The following is a 27,351-nucleotide window of genomic DNA, read 5'->3' as shown; positions in this document are numbered from 1 at the left end:
TTTGATCTTGTTTGTTTTTTGGGGGGTTTTTTAATTAAAAAAGGGGAGGGGGCATGTAGATAAAAAGGCAGAAGAAAGTGGGGTTGGAGCCAGAGATGTCCAGGAGTGACTTGGCAGGAAGGACGGTGTGATGAAGTAAGGAGCGGACGGAAAACATGGGAATTAGTTGTCTCCTGAAGCAGGGCAATGTGATAAAACCCAGAGACCCAGGCATCTGGACTGTTCTTCAGTCTTTTGACTTGTGGGTGATGTTCACTCGTTGTTCTGTGAACATCCTCTGACTGAAGGTTGTTTGTGTTCAGTGTCTGATTATTTATCTTCATCCAGATCAGGCTTCTTGCAGGACTAATGCTTTTTTGCTCTTTTTTTGTGTGGAGTGTTTATGTGCTTTAATTATTATTTTCTTTCATTTAGCATTTGATGTATTTGTTTTGGTTTCTATGAGGTTTGTGCAATGTTTTGGTATGTTTTCAGCAGACAGCAGTATTCATTCCTGATTTCTTTTCTGATCCGTTGCAGATCCTTAAGCCTTTAGTCATAAATCCTGTGGACATAGAACATCTCCTTCAAAAGCAAGAACCGTTCTTTTCTTTTTCTTTTCGTTTTCTAATCTTTTTTTTCTTTTTTTTTTTTAACACATTCAGTTCAGACACTCAAGGCGTTGCCTATGCTTCCCCTTGTCTCCCAGGTTTCTTCATTTACCTGGGGACGCTGATTCGGACCCTGGGCGCCCGCAACGCGTCTCGCGTGCTTCACGTGTCATTTCTGGACACCATCCTGCGGTGTCCCATGATGTTCTTTGACGTGACCCCGCTGGGGCGCATCATCAATCGTTTCAGCAAGGACGTGGACACCATTGACAGTGTGGTGCCCATCAATGCCCACATGTTCTTCATGTGCATGCTGCAAGTTGTCGGCACCATCATTGTCATCTCCATAGGCACCCCTCTGTTTCTGTCCGTCATCGTCCCCCTCTTGATTTTCTATTACCTTGTTCAGGTACATACAGGGCAATCACTTCTTCTTTTTTTTTTTCCTTGCGTTGGTGATTTTGCCAGATCACCCTTTTTTCTTTTTCTTTTTTTATAATTGATTTAACCCCTTGACTGCCACTGACCAATACACTTATATATATATATATAAGTGAAGGGCAGTCACCCAAATAAGATGAATGTCAGGATGTCAGTCACCATTCTTTACCTGAACTTCCTCTTAGGCTGGCATTGTTCTCTTCAGTAGAACCATTTACACCACTTAAAAAAGATACAAAGTGTAGTGGCTCAAATGAATGCCACTCTGCTCTCATTTCACCACAGTTAGCAGTCCAGGGGTTAACAAAAATTAACATTTGCGTCCTGTGTGTGTTGGACTTTGTGTCTCATTAATTTTGGCTTGTAGAAACTTGTGTTTATCATCTTCATATTGGCTTCTTTTTTTTTCTTTTTTTTTTGTGTTGCTTTTTGGTTGTTTTTTGTTGTTGGTTGGGATTGGTTTGGTTTTTTTTAGGTGTTTTTTTTTTTTTGGTTTGTTTGGTTTGTTTATGGATGCTAACACACTTTCTGTAAAAGTGGATGTTACTTTGGACTTGACTAGAGTATCTCTTGGACCTCCGGTCTGACATTGCTTCTGCATGAACCTAACGTCAGCAGGCATGGATGTTGTGCTAAGAGGTTGAGGTTGTGCAAGTGTACTGCTTCCTTTTCCAGAGCTTGTCACTGAGTAGCAGACACCATTCATGTTATTCATATGCGTTCATTGGTCAGTCACTTCTCTGGTTGTTTTGCTTATGATTAGGTGGTTAACTTGCTAGTTATTTTGTCAACTTGTTGTGTTACTTTGCTAGTTTTAGTGGATTAGTTTGAGGAATGTGAGTTTGAATCACGTTAGGTGGGTGTCAACATTAAATCTGAATGTAACTAGTAAGCAATCAGTACATATTTAGGTAGAAAATAAGCAATGTACAAAGTATAGTGTTTTGGATGCTTGTTAACTTTCTGAGACAAGTTTCTGTTATGAGGTTGCTTATTCACTTTAGCATGCATGCTAAACCAGAAACATAATTAATCAGTGGTGTGTTTTTTGTGTGTGTGTTTGTTTTCTTTTTTTCAAACTTACAGTGCTTTAAAGAGTATATATGTTAGACACCTTTTACATTCCTTTGTATTTCACATATTTTTGTTATTTGCAAGTTTTTCATAAATCAATATCTTGTGATGCAACTTCAATGCATTTGGAATTTTTCAGCATGCCGAGTAAACAAGTCTGCATCTGATCCACTCTCACACTTTATGCAACATGTTCATCACTTATGACAGAGCAGAGAAAGTGTATTTTCTAAACTTTGTTTATATTAACAATAATGCAGTAACTATTACATAAAGGTCAAAATCTGGACAAGAATAACTTAAGTAATTATAGACTGATTACATTGACGAACACAGATTATAAGATTTACACAAAAGCTCTTGCTAGACGTCTGCAAAAGGTAATAAAGCAGATAATAAATAACGATCAGGTAGGTTTTATAAAAGGCAGAAATATAACTTCTCATCTAAGGCTTATTGATGATCTTACTTCATATATAGATAAAACAAACCAGGCTGGTGTACTAGTTGCACTAGATTTTTCCAAGGCCTTAGATACTCTATCCAAAAAATGTATCATGGAGGCACTCAGCATCTTTAATTTCGGCCCAAAATTTATACATCTCATCACAACCGCGATGAGTCAATCAGAAAGTTGCAGCCATAATGGAGCTTGGCTATCAGAATGGTTTCCTGCGGAACGAGGGATAAAACTAGGTTGTCCACCGAGCCCTATGCTTTTTATAATTGCTGTTGAGATCCTTGCAATTAAAATCCGGAATAACCAGGATATAAAAGGAATCTCTGTTCAAAATGGTTCCATCAAAGCAACAACAATAGTCAAACAATTCGCAGATGATACAACATTAACAATGAAAAACAAAAGAGACATTAAACTAGCGATCCAAATTGTCGAACAGTTTGAAGAATTCTCTGGTCTAAAACTGATTAAGCTAAAATCGAAAGGTATATGGCTTGGTACAAACAAAAATGAAAGCGGGAAGGTTGACGAATCCCAATGATAAACAGAAAACTGAAAATCTTGGGAGTCTACTTCTCGGCCTCTTCAGAGGCATCGCTAATCAAAGAAAACTGGTCAGAAAAAATCGAAAACATCCTGAGAATAATAAAGACATGGGAACGCAGGAATCCTACACTATATGGTAAAATAATACTGGCAAAAACTCTGCTTCTGTCACAACTCTCATATATCTTGCAAGCGTTGGCTATACCTAAAATAACTCTAAATTACATCAGCAGTATCGTATACAGATTCTTATGGAAACGCAAATACAACAATAAAAAGGCTTTCGAAAAGATAAAGAGAAGCGTGCTTAATCTAAAATTAGAAGAAGGTGGCTTGAATATGATAAACGTGGAACACCAACAAAGGATGTTTCTTGCAAAATGGGCATCCAAATTTGTAGCAGAAGATAGAGACAGGTCTTTTTGGACACTATTAGCTAAAGAACAAATGTCTCCCTTCACGAACATTCATTGCACTTTCAATGCAAACATCGCCCCAAACGAAATACAAGGCTTACATAAGATGAAATCGGTATTTTGGAAAGAAGTCCTAAAAGCTACTACAGCTTTGAATTCAGAACGACAAGTAGAAAACACGCGAACCGAACCAATTTGGAACAACAAAACCGTTAAATACAAAGGGAAAACTATTTTTTTCGGCAGATGGGCAAAAGCCGGTATAAACAACATACAAGATTCGTGGACTACTGGAAATCTAATGACGTACGAACAGATTGGTTCATATGCTGGCCTTGTGTTGGAGTACAATGCACTGATCAATGCTATACCAAATGCCTGGAAAGCTGAAATGAACAGAGACCCTACACAACACACAGTTGGACACGAAATCAACACAGACAGAGGGTTCTTGAGTACATTACATAACAAAACGATCAGAGAAATGATCAACAAAAAACAAAACCATGACATATGCGCAAGTCAGTTCTGGAAACGAAAGCTAGATATAAACGATTACTTTACCACAGCTCGTGACTGTACGAAAGAATCAAGACTAAGGCTGCTTCATTTTAAGTTAATTCATAATTTTACCCAACCAACATTATGTTGCATAAAATGGGGGTAGCAAATTCAAACAAATGCATGTGGTGTCAAGAGGTTGACTTCATTGAACACTCCTTTTATCACTGTCAGAAATTGTCATCTTTTTGGAAAATGGTACCACAATATATCTTGACACATTTTGAGCAGCACATCAATATTAGTGAAAAAGTCGCTCTTTTTGGACTTCCCAGCTCTTTTAAACTGAAAACAAATCTCAGAAACCAAATCAATCATGTCTTGCTAATATCACGACTAACAATCTCCAAGTTCAAATATGGAAAATGTAAACACTTAGAACTAATATTTGATACTGAGATAAACATGAGAGTGAACACCAGAGATCGATTTTAAGAAAGCATTGGAAAATATTGAAATATTGAGAAAGTGACAACCAAGTGAAAGAGAGAGGGAGAAAGAGAGAGAGGTAGAGAGAGAGGTGCATGCTACTTTGCTTTGCATGACTGCAAGAGATGCTTATGTGACTGTTGTATTCATGTTCTATATATGTGTGTGTGTGTGTGTGTATATATATATATATATATATATATGGAGAGAGAGAGAGAGAGAGATTTATATATGTATGTATGTATCTAAGGAAATAAAATAGATTTAGGGACCAAAAGGGAAAAATGATGATGAGCAAAAATAGGATAACGCGCGCGCGCTCACCCCACACATTCACACGCACGACTTTACACGTGCATGCTCATTCACATACTAATGGCAATACATGAACGACCAGACACCCCCCCTGGCCTGCCACCAAATGTGAAGAAAACAAAGAAGAGGAGATGGACAGGAAATGCAGTATGAAGAAAAGAGGACACCGGGCAACAACCAGTGGAAGAACCAGATGAAGATTAAATGTATCAGCAGGATGCAAGAAAAAGCCCAAGACAACAACCACCAAACAAGCTGCAGCTCTAAAGATGAAGTCAGAGGATAAAAGGCAACGAACCCGAAGGGCAAGAGACAATGACAGAAAACACGAGAAGAGAACCCACAGACATACAGAAACATACAATAGCAAACAGCCAACTCTGAACCATTAACAAACAAAAATGGACATAGCCAAATACAAAGTACATTACAGACACAACACAATAAGGATGGTCTCAGTATAGACCAGTCATCCCTGATGACGAAAATGTCTGATTTCCCTTTAAGAAAAAAAATAATGCAGTATGCATCACAGTGATTTCGGAATTAGTTTTCTATGTTGTTAAATTTGGCTACAGTATGTATTTTCCAGATGAACCAGTGTTTATGTGCACAAGTATATGGATGTACTTTATGAAAGTTGCCCAGAATGGTAGTGAATGTGGTAGTTTATGAAAGCATGAATGTCACTTCAGTTCATGTCATTTTTTTTTTAATTCTTTTTCTTTTTTTTTGTCTTCCTTTTTGCCTTTTATTATTTGAAATGGTGGAATAGTTAATGTGTTTGATGTGAACCACTCCATGAAAATAAGTAAGCATAAAAGTGATTGAATTTAATGTTTTGATGTTGAGAGAGGGATGCATATTTAGGTTATAAGAAACACTCTACATCTGAAAATAAAAACATGGTTGCAGAAAAAAGGTAAAAGAAAAAAAGGCAAAGTCATTGATTTGTAGCTGTGATTTGAGGAGGTAAAAGAAAAAAAGGCAAAGTCATTGATTTGTAGCTGTGATTTGAGCTGTCAGTGTGATCAGGAAACTGTCTTCAAGCAGCTGGAGTTTTAGGGTATGACATCCAGGGAGCCAGATTTACAGCTTGTGTCCTGTGGTGCAAGTGTTACTCCACAGATGTTGGAAAAGTCATGTGATCTGGCTTCCTTATCTGTTCAGGGATGGTTTTCCTTGTGTCATGGTCATCCGATCTGTCTCCTAGAAGGCTTGCTTTCCCTGGCCTAGGTCTTGTGCTTTTGAGCAGTGTTCTTTTTGTCAAGGTCTCTTTGTTGTTGGTGTTCAGATGTTCTCTGATAATTCTGATGTCCAGTCCCCTAGCAGTTTCACCTGTGTAAACTTGGGTCTATTCATCACAAGATACCTGTGAAACAGGACTGAACATTTTTTGTTGTTTTTGCTGGTGTCATCTGTGGGATGGAAAGATGGGTTTCATTGTGTTGAAAGGCTTGTCCATTCTTGCTTTGACTTTATCAGGATGTTCAGTAGTTGTTCTGATAGTCCTTTCACATATGTTGGTGGCTAGTGGACGATCTCCCAGTATTCAAAGAGCTGTTTATTTTCTGGTAACAGGTAGATGGAAATTTTGTTGTTTTGATTTTTGTTAAACCATTTTGATGTGACATGTTCTCTTTCTCTTAATTGCTAGGTGTATGGAATCATGAGCGTTCAGATTATAAAAAAAAAAAAATTTTAAAGTTCGGAAAAACATTTATTTATTTGTAGTCTGATTAAACAATCTTATTTGTTGGTTGGGGATAGAAAGTCAGTATTGTGGTCCAGTTCAAGATTTACCAATGTGCCTCGGAAGGCCAGTTTTCTGTCTTCAGATTTTCCCATTGTAAATTTAAAGATGGTCAGCGAACTGATTGATTTCATTTTCATGTTTATCTGTGTTTCATCCATGGATCTTTACATTTCCAGTTGATGAGTATGACTAGATGGCTGTCTTTTCCATATACGAATCAGCCATGTCCATCTTAGACCAGCTGTGACTGTACAGACTGAACCATTGTTTAAAATGGTCTTTCAGTTTTCACTTTATGTTTGATTCTGTTCAGATTGGGAAAAGTTTAGTGCATGAGGAAAAACAGAGAGGGCTGTGCCTTTTTGAAAACTGTGGAAATGGAATGTTTCTTCCAGCTGTTAATCTTTGAATGTTCTTGAATGTGCTCTTGCATGTTCTTCACCACTCTTTCAGAATTTTAATATCTCGTTCTCTTTTCCACTTATTTCTTGATCTCTTTGTCTTAGTTTTTCAATTGAGTCTGCTCATTTTTTCACATAACCTTTAGAGAAAGAACGCTTTGTTGGTTTTACTTATGCAAGCCTGAAAAGAAGGCTTTCTCTCTTTGTAACACTCCTACATGCTATTTCTCAAAAGAGTGGGGTTAGTGGTTTCTTTTCGTTCTCTTCAGCACATTTTGTTATTAGGAGGCACAGTTCGAACATACAGATGTTTTGTGATTGTTTTCCCATTTCAGTTGCGTGGAGTGTGTATGCCATGTCATGACACTTCTCCATAGGAAGGGAAGATAACAGATTAACTCAGCGCAGTTTCTGATACTTGTACAGGTTTGCGATGACTTCACAGGTGTGTGCATAAAAAAAGGAAAAAACAACAACATTGTTCCATCCCTCAAAGACAAAACTCACATTTTGAAATGTCAAAGTTTTCAGGATATCTAAACAAGGTTGTAGCCAGCTTGATCCACCCTTTTTTTTCTTTTTTTTTTTTTTTTCTTTTTTTTTGATCCGCCCTTTTTATTTGTTTCCTTGTAGGGATGTTCATTTGGTTGGCCATTCTGCTGAAGGCGTTGGGTGCCTGTAAAGCCTCCAGAGAGCTGCACGCTGTCCTGCTCAGGAATGTGGTCCACCTGCCCATGGTGTTTTTTGACACCACCCCCATTGGGCGCATTGTCAATCGGTTCAGCAAGGACATGGACACTGTCGATAGCACCGTCCCCTCCAATATCGAGATGTTCATTGGCTGTTTCATGAAGGTGGTGACAACCCTTATCATCGTTTCTGTGTCGACTCCGATCATTCTGTCCGCTGTGGTTCCCCTTGGGGTGGTGTACTGTTTAATTCAGGTACTCTCCTTTTTTTTTCCTTCACTTTTTTTTTCTTTTTTCTTTTTTAAAAATTTTTTTGCTTATAACCTGATGATCCTAGGCCTTAAGATGAATTAAGTTCTGTAAAGATTTTGCTTTTTTTTAATTGCTTATAAAAGCTAAGCAAGCTTTTAATAAAATTAAAAGTAAGTTTATGAAATCACACTGTCTCAGTTTTCTATTGTGTGCACATGTGTGTGTGGTAAACTTTTTCATCTAACACTAATGAGTTAGGAACCAAACTTTGTAGAATGACCAGTACGCTATTTCATTTGAGTTAGTGTTTTTTCATTTGCTAAACTGTTGCTTTTGCACGTGTGGTTTTACATCACAGTTTCTTTTATGGATTTTCAGTACTTCCTTGGGCTTTTCTCAGGAGATACTCTTTTGTTTCTGACCCTTCTTTTGGTCTTTGCCACGCATCGACTTTACTTGTAATCCTTTTTGCAGGCTGCAGTAGGTTGATTTCTGTGTTCATTCCCCTTTGTATGCACCTCACCCTTCTTCTTGGCCACTGTTAACATTTTTATTTTGTGCATTAATGTCTTAATTGTGTATCAAGTGTCAGTTGGTATAACTTTTAATTTGTTGAAGATGGTGTCACCACAAAGTGGTCATATCCACCGCAAATCTGATCCATAAGGGCTTCCATGGATGTTTTATTTTGTGCATTAATGTCTTAATTGTGTATCAAGTGTCAGTTGGTATAACTTTTAATTTGTTGAAGATGGTGTCACCACAAAGTGGTCATATCCACCGCAAATCTGATCCATAAGGGCTTCCATGGATGTTTTATGAGAGAAAAAACAGAAAAACTTGCCAGATATCAGATTTATTTGCATAAACCCAGTGCATTAGTAAGACTATGGGATCTACATACAAAGGTTTCCACTTAAAAACAAACTGTCTGAAAATAGAGAAAGTGTGTTAATCTTAATGCTCTTTTGTACGAAAAAAGTTCATGAATTTCTTTGTTACACCCGTGACGATCAGTGTCAGACATTTTATGTTTTTGACTAACACCACAAAACTGCACAAGGAACTTAGCAGATTGACTGTTGTTGAAAATAAAACAAAATAAAATATTTGACTAATATAAAGTATGCATATTGATTTTTGTTCTGTCTTTAAGCACAGACATATTTACATATTCTTGTCTTTGTATCTTTGAACAATCATTTCATCAGTTGCAGAAAAGAATATTGTTGAATATGTAGATACCACAAGTTACCCAAATTAACACTTCCACTTATGCAATCACCAAGTCGTGTTTGTTTACCCTTTCTGCAGAGGTTTTATGTGGCAACATCACGTCAGCTGAAGCGTTTGGAATCAACAAGTCGCTCACCAATATACTCACACTTTGGGGAGACCATCACAGGAGCAAGCACTATCCGAGCATTTCGGCAAGAGGGACGATTTATACAACAGTCAGAGAGCAAAGTGGATGAGAATCAAGTTTGTTATTACCCCAACGTTGTCTCTAACAGGTATGGGTGTTTTGGTTTTTTTTGTTTCTTTTTGTTTTGTTTTGTGTGTGTGTTGTTGTTGTTTTTTTCCTGCCTGTAACAGTAATTTTCTTTGAGTCATTGCTTGGTTCTAAGTAATAAACAGATTTCAATGCCATGCTTCCAGTGAGTCAAGGATGCTCACAGACTTTAACAAAACAGTTTTATAACACTTTGGCATATAGGAACATGCATACGCAACCATGCTTGCAATTCATTCCTATGTTTTTATGTAAGTGTATGATACGTCATTGTTGATGGGTCTTTTTCCCACATAAAAATATGATTTAATCAATTATTTGTTGGTCAAAGTTTCAGAATTGGGTGAATATTATTGGAAAGCATGTGTAGGGCAAATGAGGGCCCACTGTTCAGTTGACCTTTTTGACTCACTTGTGTAAACAAAGTGAGTCTATGTTTTAACCCGGTATTCGGTTGTCTGTGTGTGTGTCCGTGGTAAACTTTAACATTGACATTTTCTCTGCAAATACTTTGTCAGTTGACACCAAATTAGGACTAAAAATTGGAAAAATTCAGTTCTTTCCAGTCATCTTGTTTTAAACAATATTGCACCTCTGGGATGGGCACAAAAAAATTTAAAAAATGAAGCCTAATTATATGCAAACTGCATTTACTGTTATATTTATATTTTTTGTATTCTCTAAACTTGGCACTTTGATCTGATATTCTGACCCAACAACAAGAGCAGTCATTATTATCATTTTTTGTTCAAACAGGAACTTCTTTTGCTAAGCATGGAAGTTTTATTTATTTTGCAAACGTTTTGGTGCAGATAGTAAAAAGGGGAAATTACTCTGTAATTAATGCTAGGGGACTTAATTTGCTTTAAACTGATCTTTCTCATCTTAAACATTACATTTTGAAATTATACTCAATACATAAAAAGCTTGGATTTTTTTTTTAAGTGTATCACAAGTGAGTCTTGAAGGCCTTGCCTCTCTTGTTTCTTCTTTTTTTCTGTCCAATTTCTTTTCAAAGCTGTTCGAATTTGATTGTTTCAGATGGCTTGCCATTCGTTTGGAGTTTGTGGGCAACTGCATCATTTTCTTTGCGTCCCTGTTCGCAGTGATAGGTCGCAACCATCTAAGCCCTGGCATTGTTGGTTTATCGGTCTCCTACGCCATGAATGTGAGATTTTCAGTTGTCTTGATAATTATGATAAGAATGTGAATTTATACAGTGCCTGTTCTTTAGATAATGCTCCTGGTATTTTTCAAAATCAGGTCAATAGATACACACATGCTCATGCACACATGCAGCATAAATGCATGCACATTTGCACACACACACATAAATGCACACACACACACTCACTCACTCGCTCAAAAATGCATGCATGTGCACTCATGAGTAATACACAGTGAGAACAATGAAGTGGCGCAATGGTCTACATTTGTTTAACTCTTTTGCTGCCATAGGCGACTTCAGTTGTGTAGACAGTACACTGCCTTCGGTGACTTCAGTCAGCATCAAGGGGTCATGTTAGAAGGACCGTTTTTTTCAAATGTAATATAGCATAACAGCTGCAGCCAATTTTCCACACAATAGAACAATGACAAACCTTCGTCTCTTGACCTAGCTTGCAGTGAACAAGTCCATTACGTTGTTTTCACATGAGCTGGAGCCTGTGACTTTGAGTTTAAGTATATACTATTTGGCACTGGGGAGTGTTTTTCACACAGAACTTTGGTGGTGAAAGAGGTAAAGAAGTGGGTTCTTTCAAAATACCAATCAGACAAGATAGCTGTGTGATTATAGAATGAATTTTACAAACTTTCTGCAGTTCTGTTTTCAGAGTGCAGGTTGGGTGCTTGGACAAAAAACCAAAAAAAAATGGGCATACAATTTAGTTTTGATTAAGTCACTTGTAGCACTGTTCATACATGCTTACTATTGTTAGTTGCAGAACGAAGCATGTACGTTTTGAAAATGATAATTATATATTTGTGTAGCATTTTCAAACCTCTCAAAATGCTTGTTTTAGTGCAGTTTTTAGTTGGTTTTGTTGTTGTTGTTGTTTTCATTGTACTCTTTCCAGTTGAAATCCTATTACTGAGCACTTTGTGAGGGGGAGTGGGGGTAGAGGAATATGGGACTGGGGTATGCAGAGGAGAGGGGAGGTTGTTGAGGAGGGGAGGATGCAGGTTCAGCTATAGATGCATCCTGAACTCTGTTACAGCAGAATTACTCATTTTGCTTCTCAGATTTGGCAGCTACAGTTGGTGCTATCATTCCAGAAAATGTTGTATGCATGTGTCATTTTGGCCTGGACTAGTAGTTTCTGGGTGGTTGCATGTTTTTTGGTGAATTTTCGACCTTAATACAACCTTAGTTGTTGATCTGTCTGTAAGTGAAATGAATGGAATTAAAGATGGCAGTTATTGTCCTCTCAGTAGCTCCTCTATCTTTAGCTAGCTTTGCATTCACTTACTGTTCACAAGATATTCCATGATCACTTTCTGACTTCACTTTTCCTCTCTGTCTGGTATCCTCCCTCCAACATACTCTTAGTCCTTCATATTCTGTCCTCTGTCATGTTCTGCTCATGGTTTACATTCTTTTCGTCAGTGGAAAGCAGCATAGAAAACTGTAATAAGAGTGCAGACTTGAAATATCTGGACGAGTACTTTTGAAAGTTTATCATATTTGTTACCACTTCTGATGTCTTTACTAGTGCTTTTTATATGCCACATTGAGAGTTGGGCTTGTGGGCAAGACTGCCATGGTCTGTGCCAGTGCTTTTAATATGCCATGTTAGCAGTAGTGATAAGTGGAATGGTGGCCTAGTGGTAACACATCTGCCTAGGAAGCAAGTGAATCTGAGCTCATGGGATCAAATCTCACACCTAGTCATTCGGATGAGATGATAAACAGAGTTTCCATGTGTTGCATGTACTTAGTGCACATCAGAGAACCCATGGCAACAAAGGGTTTGTTCTTGGCAAAATTTTGTTGAAAAATCCACTTGCAGTCAGAAAAAAAGAAAAGAAAAAAAGGGTGGTGGTGCTGCTGCTGCAATATAATGACACACATACTGTGGGTGGCAGGTGACCCAAACCTTGAACTGGATGGTGCGCATGTCCTGTGAACTGGAGACCAACATTGTGGCTGTGGAGAGAGTTAAGGAGTACACAGAGACCACCACAGAGGTATGTGTAGTCAGCAGATTTGTGAGTGTGGTTTGGAACATGTAAAGAGGAGATAAATTGAGAGATATCTTTATTCAGCAATTTCTTTTTTTCCTTCTTTATTTGAATGTACATGCAGTAAAGAAAGGATTGATTTGTATTTGTTAATGTTTTGCTGGGGTTTTTTTTAGGGTTTTTCAGGGGGGTGGGAGAGTTAATTGTGGTAATTTTCATGTCTGCATGTTATTTTTACTCAGCCCTCACACTCCCAACTACCACCCACTTCCCCTATATGTTGGGAAGGGTGACACCTTAGACACTGTCCCATAAACAGGAGATTTTTTTTTCTGAATATATTTGTATGTCATGTATTGTTAGATTGTTTGACATAAACAAGACTTTATAAGAAGAAATATTTTGTGTTGATGAATTTTCAAATGTAAACAATATTTTATGTGATCTTTACAGTTTTGACACAGTAGTTCTTATTTCTATGACAGAAGTTAGTAGACTGTTTTAAAGTAACTTGCTCCAGAAATTTATATTACACATAATAGGGTGCATTGGACACAAGGGGAGAGAGAGGGTGAGAGAGAAGTTTTTAGAATGTAATGAGAACAGGAGTTATCATCAGTGATAAAACAACATCAATTGAAACCACTGGAGTGATCTTTAAACTTTCATCAGTGATAAAACAACATTAATTGAAACCACTGGAGTGATCTTTAAACTTGTCTGCTTTAGATATCAGCACACTTTGCAGGCATTTTCACCAGTGTCACAAGTGTACATGCTTATCCAGTCAGTTAATCTTTATGAGACTTGCAATCTTCTTGGGGTGAAAGTATGACCTACAAATAACATTTGGTTTCTTTTCACAAGGCCGAATGGGAAATTCCTGACAAGAAGCCAGCGGAAGACTGGCCTCAAAATGGAGTGATCAGCTTCAACAGCTATGAGACTCGCTATCGAGATGGTCTGGATCTAGTGCTTCGTGGCATCAGCTGTTCGATCCAGGCAGGAGAGAAGGTATGGTGTTTGGTTTGATGTGATTTTTTGTTGATTTTGTTATTGTTCTTGTTGTTTTATGTTTTTGTTTTTTGTTGTTTTTTTCTGAAAATAGAAATCAGCAGAAAAAAATGTCCTTCACCACTGAAACCGTTGAGTAATAAAAAGAAAATTAAAAAAAGAATAGTCAGTTCTGACTGTGTAAGACATTCAATCAGAGCCTCTAGATATAAAAGATAAAATGGTACTAGGAATGATTTTTAGAAGAAAAAAAAATTAACTCATTTCACAATATCTTTTCACTTTCATACCTTGGTTTGGGCTGGCTAAAAGGTGCTGCAGTAGAGCCAATGGCTGCATGGTGAACATTTACCTGGGGGATATTTATTCCTCAAGAGGTAGATTTCTCGAGACATACAGTCTTGTCTGTTCCCTTCTTTCTGTGTGTGTTTGCCTTTTTCTTGTGTTCATTTGTTTTGATGAGACGCTACACACATGTATGCACGCACACACACACACACACACACACACACATAAAATATAACATGATGCAGGAGGAAAAACAAGTACAAGTAAGAAGTGTATTTTTCTATCTCTGTGATAAAGTGTCTTTTGTTCAGATCGGCATCGTTGGGAGGACAGGAGCAGGTAAGTCCTCCCTGACACTGGCTCTGTTCCGCATCATTGAAGCTGCTGGCGGGGACATCACCATCGATGGCATCAGGATCAGTGACATTGGTCTGCACGATCTCCGATCCAAACTTACCATTATTCCGCAGGTGAGCAAAGTGCAGAGCTCTCTTTGTTTCAGTTTCAGTAGCTCAAGGAGGCGTCACTGCGTTCGGACAAATCCATATACGCTACACCACATCTGCCAAGCAGATGCCTGACCAGCAGCGTAACCCAACGCACTTAGTCAGGCCTTGAGAGAAAAAAAAAGATAAATACATAAAAAAAAAGAACTACTACTACTAATAATAATATGTCTAAGGCGCAAAAACATGATGAAGTCAACTATAATCGTACAAAAAAATAATAATAAAATAAAATAAATAAATAAATAAATAACTTTGTATAGTCTGTGAAGGATGCTGCACTCTCATTTGTTTCCATTTCCTATGGATTATCTGGAACTGGCAAGAGAAAAGTGACAAGCTTCTCTGCTGCACCTAAGATCATGAAATTAGGTCATGAATCCATAAAGCAAACTGTTGTGTGCCAAAAGATCTGAACTGATACCTAATAAACTGTGCTTGAATATTGTTAACTCAGTTTGAGATAGTCTGCACATAATAATGGAGTATAGCACATAGAGGCTTTTCATTCAGTAACTCAAAAATAAGTAAAAGGGGGTGGAGGAATGGCCGGCCTACAAGAAAGAAAGGAAAAGGATTGTCTGTATCATTGTTCTGATATAAAAAGTGTATAGTTCAGATATCTCATTCTTCTTCTTCTTCTTCTTCTTCTTCTTCTTCAAATCTCATTCTTCTTATTCATTTCATACTCCGGAGCTGATGATGAGGCTGGATGTGTTAAAGATGACCCTTGTTTGTTCAGAGTAGTTTCTAATACTGTTGCTGATCTGAACAAATAAATAACAGTATATTTCATTCAGGACCCGACTGTGTTATCTGTGATATGGTTTTCTTTTGAGAGTCGTAACTTCTTGCCTGCTGAACCCTGGTGAAATGACACGAGAGTTTGGAGTGCAGTTACTACATTTTGTTTACTTTTCAGTGGTGTAAATGATTTTGCTGAACAAAAGTAATGCAAACCCAAGAGGAAGACATCTAGATAGAGGTTGGTGACTGACATCCTTGGCTTGTCAGCTCCATCCTTTCTTGGTGAAGTGAAAACTTTACATGATGAGCTTACTTGCTGACAGCAGTCAGGAGGTTGATATTCTGGTTTGGATTCGGGACCATGATTTGTTCTTTGAGTGTTCATATGATATTTTTGGATTCAGAACCCTGTGGTGTTTTATGAGTGTTGACATGGTATTTTAGATTCAGAACCCTATAGTGTTGTGAGAGGCTTGATATGATTGTTTGGATTCAGGACAGTGCTAATATGATATTTTGGATTCAGAACCCTGTGGTGTTTCATGAGTGTTAATATGGTATTTTAGATTCAGAACCCTATGGTGTTGTGAGAGTGTTAATATAATTGTTTGGATATAGGACAGTGTTGATATGATAATTTTGATTCAGAACCCTGTGGTGTTGTGAGAGTCTTAACATAATAGTTTGGATTCAGAATCCTGTTGTGCACTGAGTGTTAATATGATAGTTTGGATTCAGGACCCTGTGGTGTTCTGGGAGTGTCATTAACATATTTCTGACTCAGGACCCTGTGTTGTTCTGAGAGTGCTATTGACTTGATATTTTTCATTCAGGACCCTGTGGTGTTTTCTGGAACACTGAGGATGAACCTGGACCCCTTTGACAAGCACAGTGATGAGGAGCTGTGGCAGGCACTGGAACATGCCCATCTCAAAACCTTTGTTCAGGGGCTGCCTGCCGGGCTGGCTTATGAATGCACAGAGGGCGGAGAAAATCTGAGGTTTGTGAATGATTGTCTTTGTCTGCCTCTCTCTTCCTTTTCCTGGTCTGTTCGTTTCTCAGTCTTCCTCTTCCCCCAACCCCCTCACTTCCCTGTTTTTGTTTGTTTGTTGAAGAACACAGCATAATTTCTGTCAGTATATGAATAATGTGCATCATTGCATTATTTCAGCATGGGTCATGTTTAAGAACACAGTGTAATTGTCAATACAAGAATAATGTGCGTCGTTGCATCGTTTCAGCATGGGTCAGCGTCAGCTGCTGTGCTTGGCGCGGGCCCTGCTGCGCAAGACCAAGGTGCTGATTCTGGACGAGGCCACAGCAGCTGTGGACCTGGAGACAGATGACCTGATTCAGGGCACCATTCGCACTGCCTTTGCAGACTGCACTGTGCTCACCATCGCGCACCGACTGAACACCATCATGGACTATACCAGGTTGGAGTATGACTTGCGAGGTTTACTGTTGTTGTGATATTGCTGAACTTTTGATCTTACTTTTGATTATGGACTGTATGAGGTGATGAGTTGTTAAGTTTATTATTGTTTTATAATATTGCTGGACGTGTTTCTTTCAGGTGTAACTGAGGTTATTCTGATAACAGACTGTACCAAGTGATGTTATGTTTCTTATTGTTAACCATGTATTGTTGGACATCTTTCTTTTTTTGTTGAAACTGTTCTGTTTATGAGGTGATGACTTGTCAGGTTTATTGTTATTGCTGGACTCTTTTCTCTTTACTTGAAGATGGTGGGGGGGGGGGGGGGGGGGGGGGCTTTTGTTTTTGTTTTTCCCCCCTCTGAGACATACTCCTTCTTGAGGAAATGTTCTTTCTCTGAGGCTGTCTCGTTTTTGGACTCTTCAAGATTTGTTTGCTTTTAGAATAATGCTTGAAATAGTTTGCATATGTGTTTACTTGTATATTAGTTAATGTTTCCAATAATGTCTCAAACAGTTTATATATGCATTTATTTGTATTTTGGTTAGGTTTTTGAATGTTGTCTAAACAGTTTGTGCTTGGTTTGCATACTGTTTACGCTGTGCTTTGGTTGGAAAAATAGTTCTCAGATTTGCACTTTCAAGTAAACAGTCACATTTGTGATGTGCAAAACACCAGTTTAAATGTCTTTGTCTTACAGCATTGGTCAAATTATTTTTTGCCTCTGAACATATATCAAGCTGCAGAACATGTCAAGAATGGACCCTTAAATACTAGAACATCCATTTACTGAGTTTGAGAAAAGCTTGGTTATTTTATGTTATCTGTCTTGACAATTCATTTTCTAACACAGACACTGTGCTGAAGACTACAATAAGCATTCTTCTTTTTCTTTCTGTTACACGACCAACATTGATTTGCAGATGCTGGGTATTTTTGTGTCTCCATAACGCACCAAACACCATGGTCATGAATAGAATATCTGTTTTTAAGTTCATGACAAACACTGATGTGGGTTACAGACTCTTTAATGTGCGTATTTTTATCTTCTGCATGCAAAGAGGGTGCAGGCACTAGTAGGTCTGCACATTTGTTGACTTAGGAGATTGGAAAAATTTCCACCTTATACCCACTAGACGCCGTTACCAAGATTCGAACCCGGGACCCTCAGATTGAAAGTCCAACGCTTAAACCACTCGGCTGTTGAGCCTGTCTTTCTTTTCTTTCACAGAAGAAAGTTTCTGAGTCCTATGTGATTGTCTACAGGTAAAAAATATTCTCTTTCCTTGACAGCAGCATGTTATCTAATGCTGTATGATTGCCTAAACATTTTTTTGTTGTTTTTGTTTTGTTTTTTTACTGTTTTGATAATTCTCTTCTTCACAGTAGAATTTCACCTGATTCCTTTCTGATTGTCTTCAGACTCCTGGTTCTGGATGCTGGACGGATAGCAGAGTTTGACAGTCCCCAGACCCTGCTGCGGAATCCAGACTCTATATTCTTTGGGATGGCCAGGAATGCTGGTCTTGCCTGAAAGCCAGAGTTGCTGAAAACGTTACAAGAGAGATTGTGGTGTTTTTTGCCAGTGAATGGATGCAAAGAAAGGGTACATGCCAAGAGACTGTGTTGAAATTCGTCCATGTATGTGCTGATTTTGAAGAAGACAGGCCTGTTGTTTTTTTGGTTTTGTTTTGTTTTTCTCACACATTTCTGTTTGGAGTTCTGTGTTACAGAAACAAGTCCCATGGTTTCCATAATGTGTGGTCCCTGGATCTAGAAATCTCTTCCACAAACTATCACTGTTCTGTTCTGTTGTTACATCTCTTCAAATCGGGTTTTAAACCATACCTGTGCAAGCAACAGTCTTAACGGAAAAGTGAGCTGCCTGTGTGTGCACATGGGGTGTAGTTTGTGAGAAAAAAGGTGAAATGGGAGAGGTGTGTGCATTTTGAGTATTGTTACACTGTTTCAGAATAGCGTTTCCAGGGTGTTTGTACATAATATTTTTCATACTCCTGTGCCTTATTCATGCCACATGTATTATTAAATGCACTTACAGCTGCATTGTTATTATGATATATAGACTTTTTAGAACTTCTTGCCAGCCAAGAAAGGCCAGTGTGGAAAACTGCAGTGGTAATGATTTAGTGGACAAATTGTTGTCATTTTAGTCTACGATAGCAGTACAGCTAGTTGCTCATACTCTTCCTGATTTTCTTTTCTTTTTTTAATTTGCACAAATGTAAAAAAAATGTTTTCTTTTCTTTCTTTGTTCATGGGCTGTATCTTCCACTTTCACTCCTCTCTCAGTCACTGGGCTCTTACAAGGCAAGTGTCTGCAGCAGAGCTCTGCACTCCAGCAGTTTTGAAGTGACTGTTGTTGAATTTTGTTGTTGTATTGTTGATTTTTTAACCTGCTAGACAGGCAATAATATTGTTGATTTTCCATTTTCCATTAAAACATGGGAGATCTGGCACATATGCTGATCTGGGAGATTTTTTTTCTTTTTCTCAAAATCTGAATGTGTCCACTACAGAACTTAGTGCATCATGTAGAAAGAGTGTGTGTTTGTCTAGAAGAGACATTTTAAATATATGTGTGTGAGACATTATAAATATATGTGAGCTCTGATCAGCGAGCCTGGGCTTTGAAGACTTACTGTTCATTTTCCAGTATCCATGTGCCCTTTCTCCCTTTAGTGCTTGTGTTCTGGCTACTCTAAGCTCTTTTGCTTTTGCATCATTTGGGTATGGGTATCCACCATTATTAACTTGTGCCTAAGGTTGCAGTACACATCCACTGTTTATAGTTTCCACATTGTTCCTCTGTCACTTGTCAATGTATTAAGAAAAAATAAAAGTACACACACACTCTGATATATATATATGTGTGTGTGTGTGTGTGTGTATAAAATTATATATATATATATAGAGAGAGAGAGAGAGATATAGATAGATAGATATAGATATATATATATATAGTGGAGTGATTGCCTAGAGGTAACACATCCAGCTAGGAAGCGAGAGAATTTGAGCATGCTGGTTCGAATCACTGCTCAGCCTCCACTCTCCCCCTCCACTAGACTTTGAGCGGTGGTCTAGCCGCTAGTCATTCGGAAGAGACGATAAACCGAGGTCCTGTGAGCGGCATACACTTAGTGCGCATAAAAGAACCCACAGCAACAAAAGCATTGTTCCTGGCAAAATTCTGTAGAAAAATCCACTTTGATAGGAAAAACAAATATAAACTACATGCAGGAAAAAACACCAAAAAAATGGGTGGCGCTGTAGTGTAGCAACACACTCTCCCTGGGGAGAGCAGCCCAAATTCCACACAGAGAAATCTATTGTGATAAAAAGAAATACAAATACAAAGATATATATATATATATATTATATCACCTTCAGGCCACCAGGTACAGCTGATATTCTTTTTCTCCCCCACTCTTTCAGCATGTTTGAAATATTAAACTGGTGGTGTTCATTTCAAATAATAAACTGTTGGTGTCCATCTGTTTACTTAGTCAACAGGATAGAAGCTTGCCATAGTTTTATATTAAACATGAATTGGCCGAAAAAAACTGGTTTTGTTTTTGTCTGTCTTTATTGTATTAATGTGTTTTGGGTTGCTATATTTGAAGAAAGAAATGGGTGGTTTTTATTTTGCGTTTTCAAATTGATGATTGCATCTTCTCAGCCTTTTTGTGTTATGGGGAAACAAGTCTTGGAAGGGTGTTGGGCTTGTCCATGTGTCTGTCTTGCCAGTGACATATTCATGATTATGTTTGAAAATATGTGTTGGATTTTTAGCATGACCATGACAAGACAACAACAACAAAAAGGGTATTTGTTCCTTACTGTTTTAATTTTTACTTAGATTTTGTAAATGATTGAATATATTGAGGTTAATTATCGGTTGCTTATTGTTTTAGTTTTTTACTTTAATTTTGTAAATGAGCGAACATACTGAGTTAAATTTGAAGTGTATTGATTTTTTTTTAACATATTAGTTAAAATTTGTTTTATAATGATATACTTGAACATACTGACATTATTTATTTGTTGCTTTTTGTTTTTATTTTTAACTTTGATTTGTAAATGAATGATTTTATTGCTGCTGTACTTGTTGCCCGTTCTTTGAACAGTGTGATCTACCCCCACTTTGTGAAAATGGGGATGTTGATAGTTTCTTGCCGATACATGTTCCTTTGAGGTGTTTGCCTTGTCTGTGATTGTTCATTGAACCACAAGACTTCATTTTATTTCTTACAAACATTTGTTGCCTCTGCTCAAATGTACCAGAAATCAGGGTGGCAGAAGTGATCATTCCGTTTCTCATACGTTTTATAGATATATATGTATATATATATAGAGAGAGAGATAAAGACTTATAGATGTGTATGTGTTATGATATGTCAATAAATGCACATGTAGAACAGAAAGTGCACATGCTTTAATTTTATTTGGTCAGAGATACATTGAAATATGCATTTCTCAGTATACTGAGATATATTGAAATATGCACTTCTGAGCATACTTATTAGAGCTAAGTTCATTTATGGGATATTCTTGAGGATATTAGTGAAGAGCTTGCATTTCAGTTTGATGGTCTTGATTCTGATTTTCAAGTGCATGTCATCTGCTGACCGTAGTTCACCATTAAATAGACACCAAAATTTGCAAGCATTATGCAGCATTTCAAGTATGCCATTTTGCTTCTATCATGCAACAAGTATGTTAATGCACCAGCATTATGAAACAATCAGTATACTTCTCTTGATTTTTATTCATCTTTTTGCTGCTGTTTTAATTGCAACAGACTTACAGAGTTATTTTGGAAGTCTTAGCTGACTTGCTACTCGTTCCTAAAATCTCCATGACTTTCATTTAATGGGTGACAATTTTCTACCTGTCTGGTGGAATCCATCTTTTGGTGAATCTAACATGCATCTTCGTGTGTGTGTGTGTGTGTGTGTGAAACTGTTGACAGGGGAAAGAGCGCTGTGCACCGTCCAACCTGTGCTAAGCAGTTTGTTGTAGCAGATTTCATTACATTCAGTCCTTAAGGAAAGGAGGCTTGATATAGATGGAGCAATGTCAAATCTTTAACGTGTTGTGTGTGTCTGTTCTGCCCCTCTACAATGCTAATCTCTGTCTCTTAAGTTTTCTTTTGTGTGTCTGTCTATTTCCTCCAACTCCCTTACATGGCCTGCCCTGTTACACACACACATGTACACACATACAGTTATAGGCACATAGCACACCCAGTTTTCACTAAATGATTACTACCTGTATTTTTGTAAAATGAATACAACCTGTATATTTGTAAATATTTAATGCAATTTTGCCTGGTTAATGTTGGGGTTTTTGTTTCGTCCAGTTTTTTTTGTTTTTTTTGTTTGTTTGGTTTTTTTGTTTTTTTTTTTGACGATTATACACATATTGAGATTGATGACAATTAAGCACAAGTAGGTTTTAGGGGTAATGGGAGTAGGTGGTGGATGCACTTTTTACCTGTTAGAATGGGTGAGGGTTTTTTTCTGGCTTTGTTTTTGTTGTTGGTTGTTTTTTTTTTTTGTTTTTTTGGGTTTTTTGTAGCATGTGTTGTTGATGTTTGTAATTTACACTTGTAAAAGAGAGAACGGGTTGTCATATTTCTGTATTGTCACAGCCACTTTCATATGTAATAAATCATTAGATATATATACTGGGACAGTCAGACTGCATAACACCAAAGACTGAATCTTGATATGTGAAGTTTCAAAAATTGTTTTAGATTATTCTGAAAATGGTTGAGATTTGGTTTGGGTTAACCTATCTCTCTTTCTTCTCTGTGGGCTGCCATAGCATGTGAAACTGCTGGTGGAATCCAGTTGATAAATGATTAAACAGTAAGATCACAACACTTTTCATCATATTATTAATTATGGTTGAGATTTGGTTTGGGTTAACCTATCTCTCTTTCTTCTCTGTGGGCTGCCATAGCATGTGAAACTGCTGGTGGAATCCAGTTGATAAATGATTAAACAGCAAGATCACAACACTTTTCATCATATTATTCATTATGTTTCTGCTCTGACAACTTAGGTGTTTGAGAGAACCACGAAATAGTCAGTGAAGGAACTTTTTTTTCTTTTTCTTTTCTGTTTTTTTAACCTTGGCCATATTTTATTTGGGGAAGCTTGATATTTTGCTGTTTTGGACATCAGTATTTAATGTTAAGTGGAAATACATCACTCAGATGAGAAATTGCAATTTATTTGTACAGTTTATCCAAAGGGTCTTTCTTTTCATTCCTAGATGAAGCATCTAGAATAAGTCCAACATAGAATTTTACTAATTTTTTCCCATCTTTGCATTTTTGCAAATAATAATGTTTCAGAATTTTTAATAATGAATCTTGAGTATGTTGATTTTTTCCCATGCAGTGTCTCATATTCATGCAACACTATATTTTGGACATCAGTATTTAATGTTAAGTGGAAATACATCACTCAGATGAGAAATTGCAATTTATTTGTACAGTTTATCCAAAGCGTCTTTCTTTTCATTCCTAGATAAGCATCTAGAATAAGTCCAACATAGAATTTTACTAATTTTTTCCCATCTTTGCATTTTTGCAAATAATAATGTTTCAGAATTTTTAATAATGAATCTTGAGTATGTTGAGTTTTTTCCATGCAGTGTCTCATATTCATGCAACATTATACCAAGACTTGGTATCGTAAATGGTTAGTATGCATGGTTATCTTGTTTTATTACATATCATAACTGTTTGATTATTGTAAACAAACAAACAAAAAAAGCCCACCTAAAAATCATGTTCAGTATAACATCAAACTAACAGTTTTTGACATTAATAAAAATATACACATATGAAAGTTTCAGGCTATCATTGTTGCTGTCTTTACTGCTATTGTCATGGTCGATATTATTCAGGGTTCCCACCTACGATGTGTTTATGATGACAGTGATATTATAAAATCTTGGTTTTTTTCCATGTACATTTGATTAAAAAGAGAAGACTGTCTGTCTCTCTCTCTCTCTCTCTCTCTCTCTCTCTCTCTCTCCATATATGTACATATGATTGCTGAAAGCTGTTTTGCCAACATTGAAAATCTCAGACTGCTTTGTTGCAAGCCATTGTGACATTTTGATCTCTTATTCTTCCTTTTTTCTGATTTTTTTTTTTTTTTTTTTTTCATTTGTCACATTGTTTTAGCCTGTTTACACTATGATAAGTACTGAAATATAAAAGCAAGTTGTTGTGAATGTCAGTACCAGTCCACATTTGTAGAAATGTCGGTTAGTTGAGGCTGTGTAAATCCTCTGTTGTGTATATCTGTTTTAGTTGGGTTTGGTTTTTCTCCCCAATTAGCTTTTTTTTTTTTGGAAGTGTTCATCGGTTGAGGCAGTAAATACTGTGTCCTCTACCTTTTTTCCTTCAATAGGAAAGGGAAATGGCAAATTTTAAAAGAGGCAGTGCAGCGTTGAGATGAAGCTATTGTCAACTGAAGCAAAGATGAAAATACAGTTAAGCAGTCATAGAGATTCTTCTTCAGCATATCAAATACAATAACATGCTTTGTAGGCTTCGGGTGTTTATTATGTGACATTTTTAAAGATGTATCTTCATTTTGAAGGACAAACCTGTTTACGTTGTTTTTGTGTTTTTGTTTTTTGTTGTTGTTTTCATCCTTTGGCATATGTTCAGGAAGAGAGGTTGCATGATTTCCCCTTTGTCTTCATTGTTCAGTGCTGCATATTGTTCTCTTTTCTGTGTAATTATCAGCCCAGATACAGCTGTCATCTTTTATGTGTTTGTTTTTTGTTTTGTTTTGTTTGTTTTTGATGCATTGGGGGTGTGCAGCCAAATGGTCACTTTGGCAACTGAGAAACATTGGAATGTAATAGGTTTTCTGCAGTTCCTTTAGATCTAGGAAGGGGAACTTCAAAAGGGCACAACCCAGCGAAGCTTTTCCAATGTGCCTTTGTATTTTTGTGATGAAATTGTCTTGAAAAGAGATTTGTTTGATACAGGAAGTTTACTAGATTTGTTTTTCTTTGTCCCCGATTGAATTTGTTATAATTGTTGCAGTATCAGATGATAATAAAAGTAAACTTGCACCGTATAAGGACTTGGAAGTATGTTAGACCAGATCAAAGAATTTGTTTTTCCCCGTGGGGATGCTGTGTTTTGTGGGTTTGTCTTAGTGGTTTTTTTTTATAAATGTGACAGTTTTGTGTTGACACGGTTGAGCATTTGTATGGTTCGACTGTCCTGATATGGCTCTATGCGGTCGGCTGGACTATAAGCAACAAGAACAAGAATAAAGAATTCGTTTGTAGGTTGATGAAGAGTTTAGGACGATAAGATTTACTTACAATGGAAATTATGTCTGTGACAAGCTTGACAAGACCTTATTCTAGTCTCTTTTATTTAACTTTTACATGACCATACATTTTTGTTCACTATTGTTGGTTTTAAAAATGATATGCTTGTATAAAATATGCCTTATCTTCTGATGACATGAGAAGTAAAGTTCAATGCATCTGTTTTAAAGTCTGTCAGTCCCCTGGTCTGTGTGATCATCTTTATGCCTCTCTCCTCTTTGTGTTTGTGTGCTATTTATCTCTGGTGTAAATCACAGAACAAGAGGGCAGTTATAACCAGTCACAGAGACAAAAAAAACCGGATACATAGGGATTAACAGTTTTCACCAAAGATGAAGAGGTGGAAGCAAGAGAAAGAAAAGACAATGTAACAGACACAAACTAGAATACAAGCACTGGTTAACATACTCAGAAACTGACAGAGACAGACAATGAAAGATGGATTATAATGTGAGGTCAGAGAATCCTGCATTGAAACTAGAGAAAAGCCTTCAAGACTCACACGGGATACCCACTTAACTAACTATACTTTTCCTCTTTGTTTTTTTGTTTGTTGTTGTTTTTTATACGATGTTGTGACTTTGACATCTGACCTTGAATTTCAGCAGGGATCATGCTGTCATAATGATCAGTCACCATATCAGGTTAAATGAATATTGGATTTGAGGCAAGAGCGATGTTGAGCTTTTTCTATTTTGCCTGATAATGACATTGACCCTCACACAGCTTACCTCATCACCATAGAGGAAATGCCTGAAAAGATCTTGTGCACCACTATCATCCTACCAAGTTAGGTTCCCATACAGTTGCTGAGAAAATTCACACACACACACACACACACAGCATCACATATCTAAAACATAACTTGAATTCTCAAGTCTCACACTTTCTCCCTGTGATTGATTGACCACAGCTGCTGAGGTCATCCCATGCCTCAAGCACTAAGGGCTTCTGATTTGTCAGTATTGTAATTCAGTTTAGTTCAAGTCAAAATACTTTGCTTCAATCGATTAAAATGGAAAACAATTCTTTAGGGTCATTCATACGCTGGTCAAGAGATTAATGACTTGAAAATTGTTGAGTAACCAGTACACTTTTCCTTGAAGACTATGTACAAATCGATCACCATGTAAAATAAAGATATTCAGGGTATATAACGCAGAGCATGTGATAAGATCATAAGAAGAGAGACGGACAGTCTTCTCTTTTTTCTCTCCCTTTTTGCGTCTGACTTTATACACTATGAATTAAGCGAGTGAAGACGTAATTTGTGCGCAGAGAACCCTGTCTTAGTCTCCCGCCCCAGCACTACTCTCCCCCCTCCCCCTTCCTACCATCCCCAATGTACACCCTCCTATTCCCATTACTCCCATTCTGGCTACCCCCTCCACTGCCCAACCTCCTGCCTTCTGCAGTTACCCTACATCTGACACAATCACCTGCAGATGCTTCACAAAAAAAAGAAAAAAAAAAAGAGCATACATTTTCCTTCAAAGAATGGGGGAGTAAAATTATTGGGTGTGATCCCCCCCCCCCCCCCCCCCCCCCCGGATGTGGATGTGCCGTGTGCATGCGTCAGCGTGCGTGTGTGCATGCAATGCCGTACGCACGCGCGCGCCGGCCGGTGTGTACTGGCGGGCCGTGTACTAAGAGAGGTGCGTCCGGTCAGCCCACGGCCGGGCGTGCACGTCCAGTCACTACGGTGTCAGTGTGTGCGCGCGTGCGTGCATTCGCGCTCAGTTGCCGTGTGTGTGTGCGCGCGCGCGCCGCGCGTATACCGTGCCAGTACCGCGACCACGGCTGGCGGTGTGCGTTATTGTGTGTGTGTGTGTGTGTGTGCCAGTGCGTGCATGTGCGTGCGTGCCGCGATGCAGTGATTGGCAGTGTGTACAGCGGCCATGTGCTTTAACACTCTGAAGGCCGGGCGGACGGCTGGTCAGAAGAGAAGCACAATAGAACTCGTTCATCATTCCCCAACACATCTTTGATCAAGCAGAAAGTATTATCAGTCATATATATATATATATACATACATTTGTATTTGACTTTTTCTGTGTCCTTCTGAGAGGGACTTTGTCGGCGGGGAGAATATCAACACGGGGGACAATCGACACGCTTCCCACACGCAAGTATCATGCAGTCCTCAAAGGTTACGAAATCAAACTTCTCAACCAAGACAACGACCCTTTAATCTTCCAAAAAGTACCAAACTCGTGGGAATCCTGTTGTGTCACTGTTTGGCTTGCCTATTCTGATTACGGGCATTATTTCTAGTTTTATTACTTTTCTCATGAGGTCTCATGGTCGGGAACCAGGCTCAAGGGCCACTACTCTAAAG

General features: G+C 37.8%; 1 protein-coding gene across 1 annotated transcript in view; it reads left to right on the top strand.

Annotated features, from left to right (window-relative positions):
- Window positions 1-19,433, top strand: part of LOC143279402 (multidrug resistance-associated protein 1-like) — a 64,200-nt gene extending 44,767 nt beyond the window's left edge. The window contains exons 23-31 of the mRNA XM_076583476.1: window positions 689-999; window positions 9,245-9,444; window positions 10,485-10,611; window positions 12,531-12,632; window positions 13,494-13,640; window positions 14,240-14,398; window positions 16,015-16,181; window positions 16,423-16,617; window positions 18,042-19,433. Of these exons, the coding sequence (XP_076439591.1) occupies window positions 689-999; window positions 9,245-9,444; window positions 10,485-10,611; window positions 12,531-12,632; window positions 13,494-13,640; window positions 14,240-14,398; window positions 16,015-16,181; window positions 16,423-16,617; window positions 18,042-18,153 (1,520 nt within the window). The 3' untranslated portion in view covers window positions 18,154-19,433. The remainder of the gene's footprint in view (window positions 1-688; window positions 1,000-9,244; window positions 9,445-10,484; window positions 10,612-12,530; window positions 12,633-13,493; window positions 13,641-14,239; window positions 14,399-16,014; window positions 16,182-16,422; window positions 16,618-18,041) is intronic.
- Window positions 19,434-27,351: the final 7,918 nt, after the last annotated feature.

This window comes from Babylonia areolata, chromosome 1 (assembly GCF_041734735.1).
Source record: "Babylonia areolata isolate BAREFJ2019XMU chromosome 1, ASM4173473v1, whole genome shotgun sequence".
Lineage (NCBI taxonomy): Eukaryota > Metazoa > Mollusca > Gastropoda > Neogastropoda > Buccinidae > Babylonia > Babylonia areolata.
Note: the sequence above shows the minus strand (reverse complement) of the source record. Positions and strands in the feature narration are given on the sequence as shown.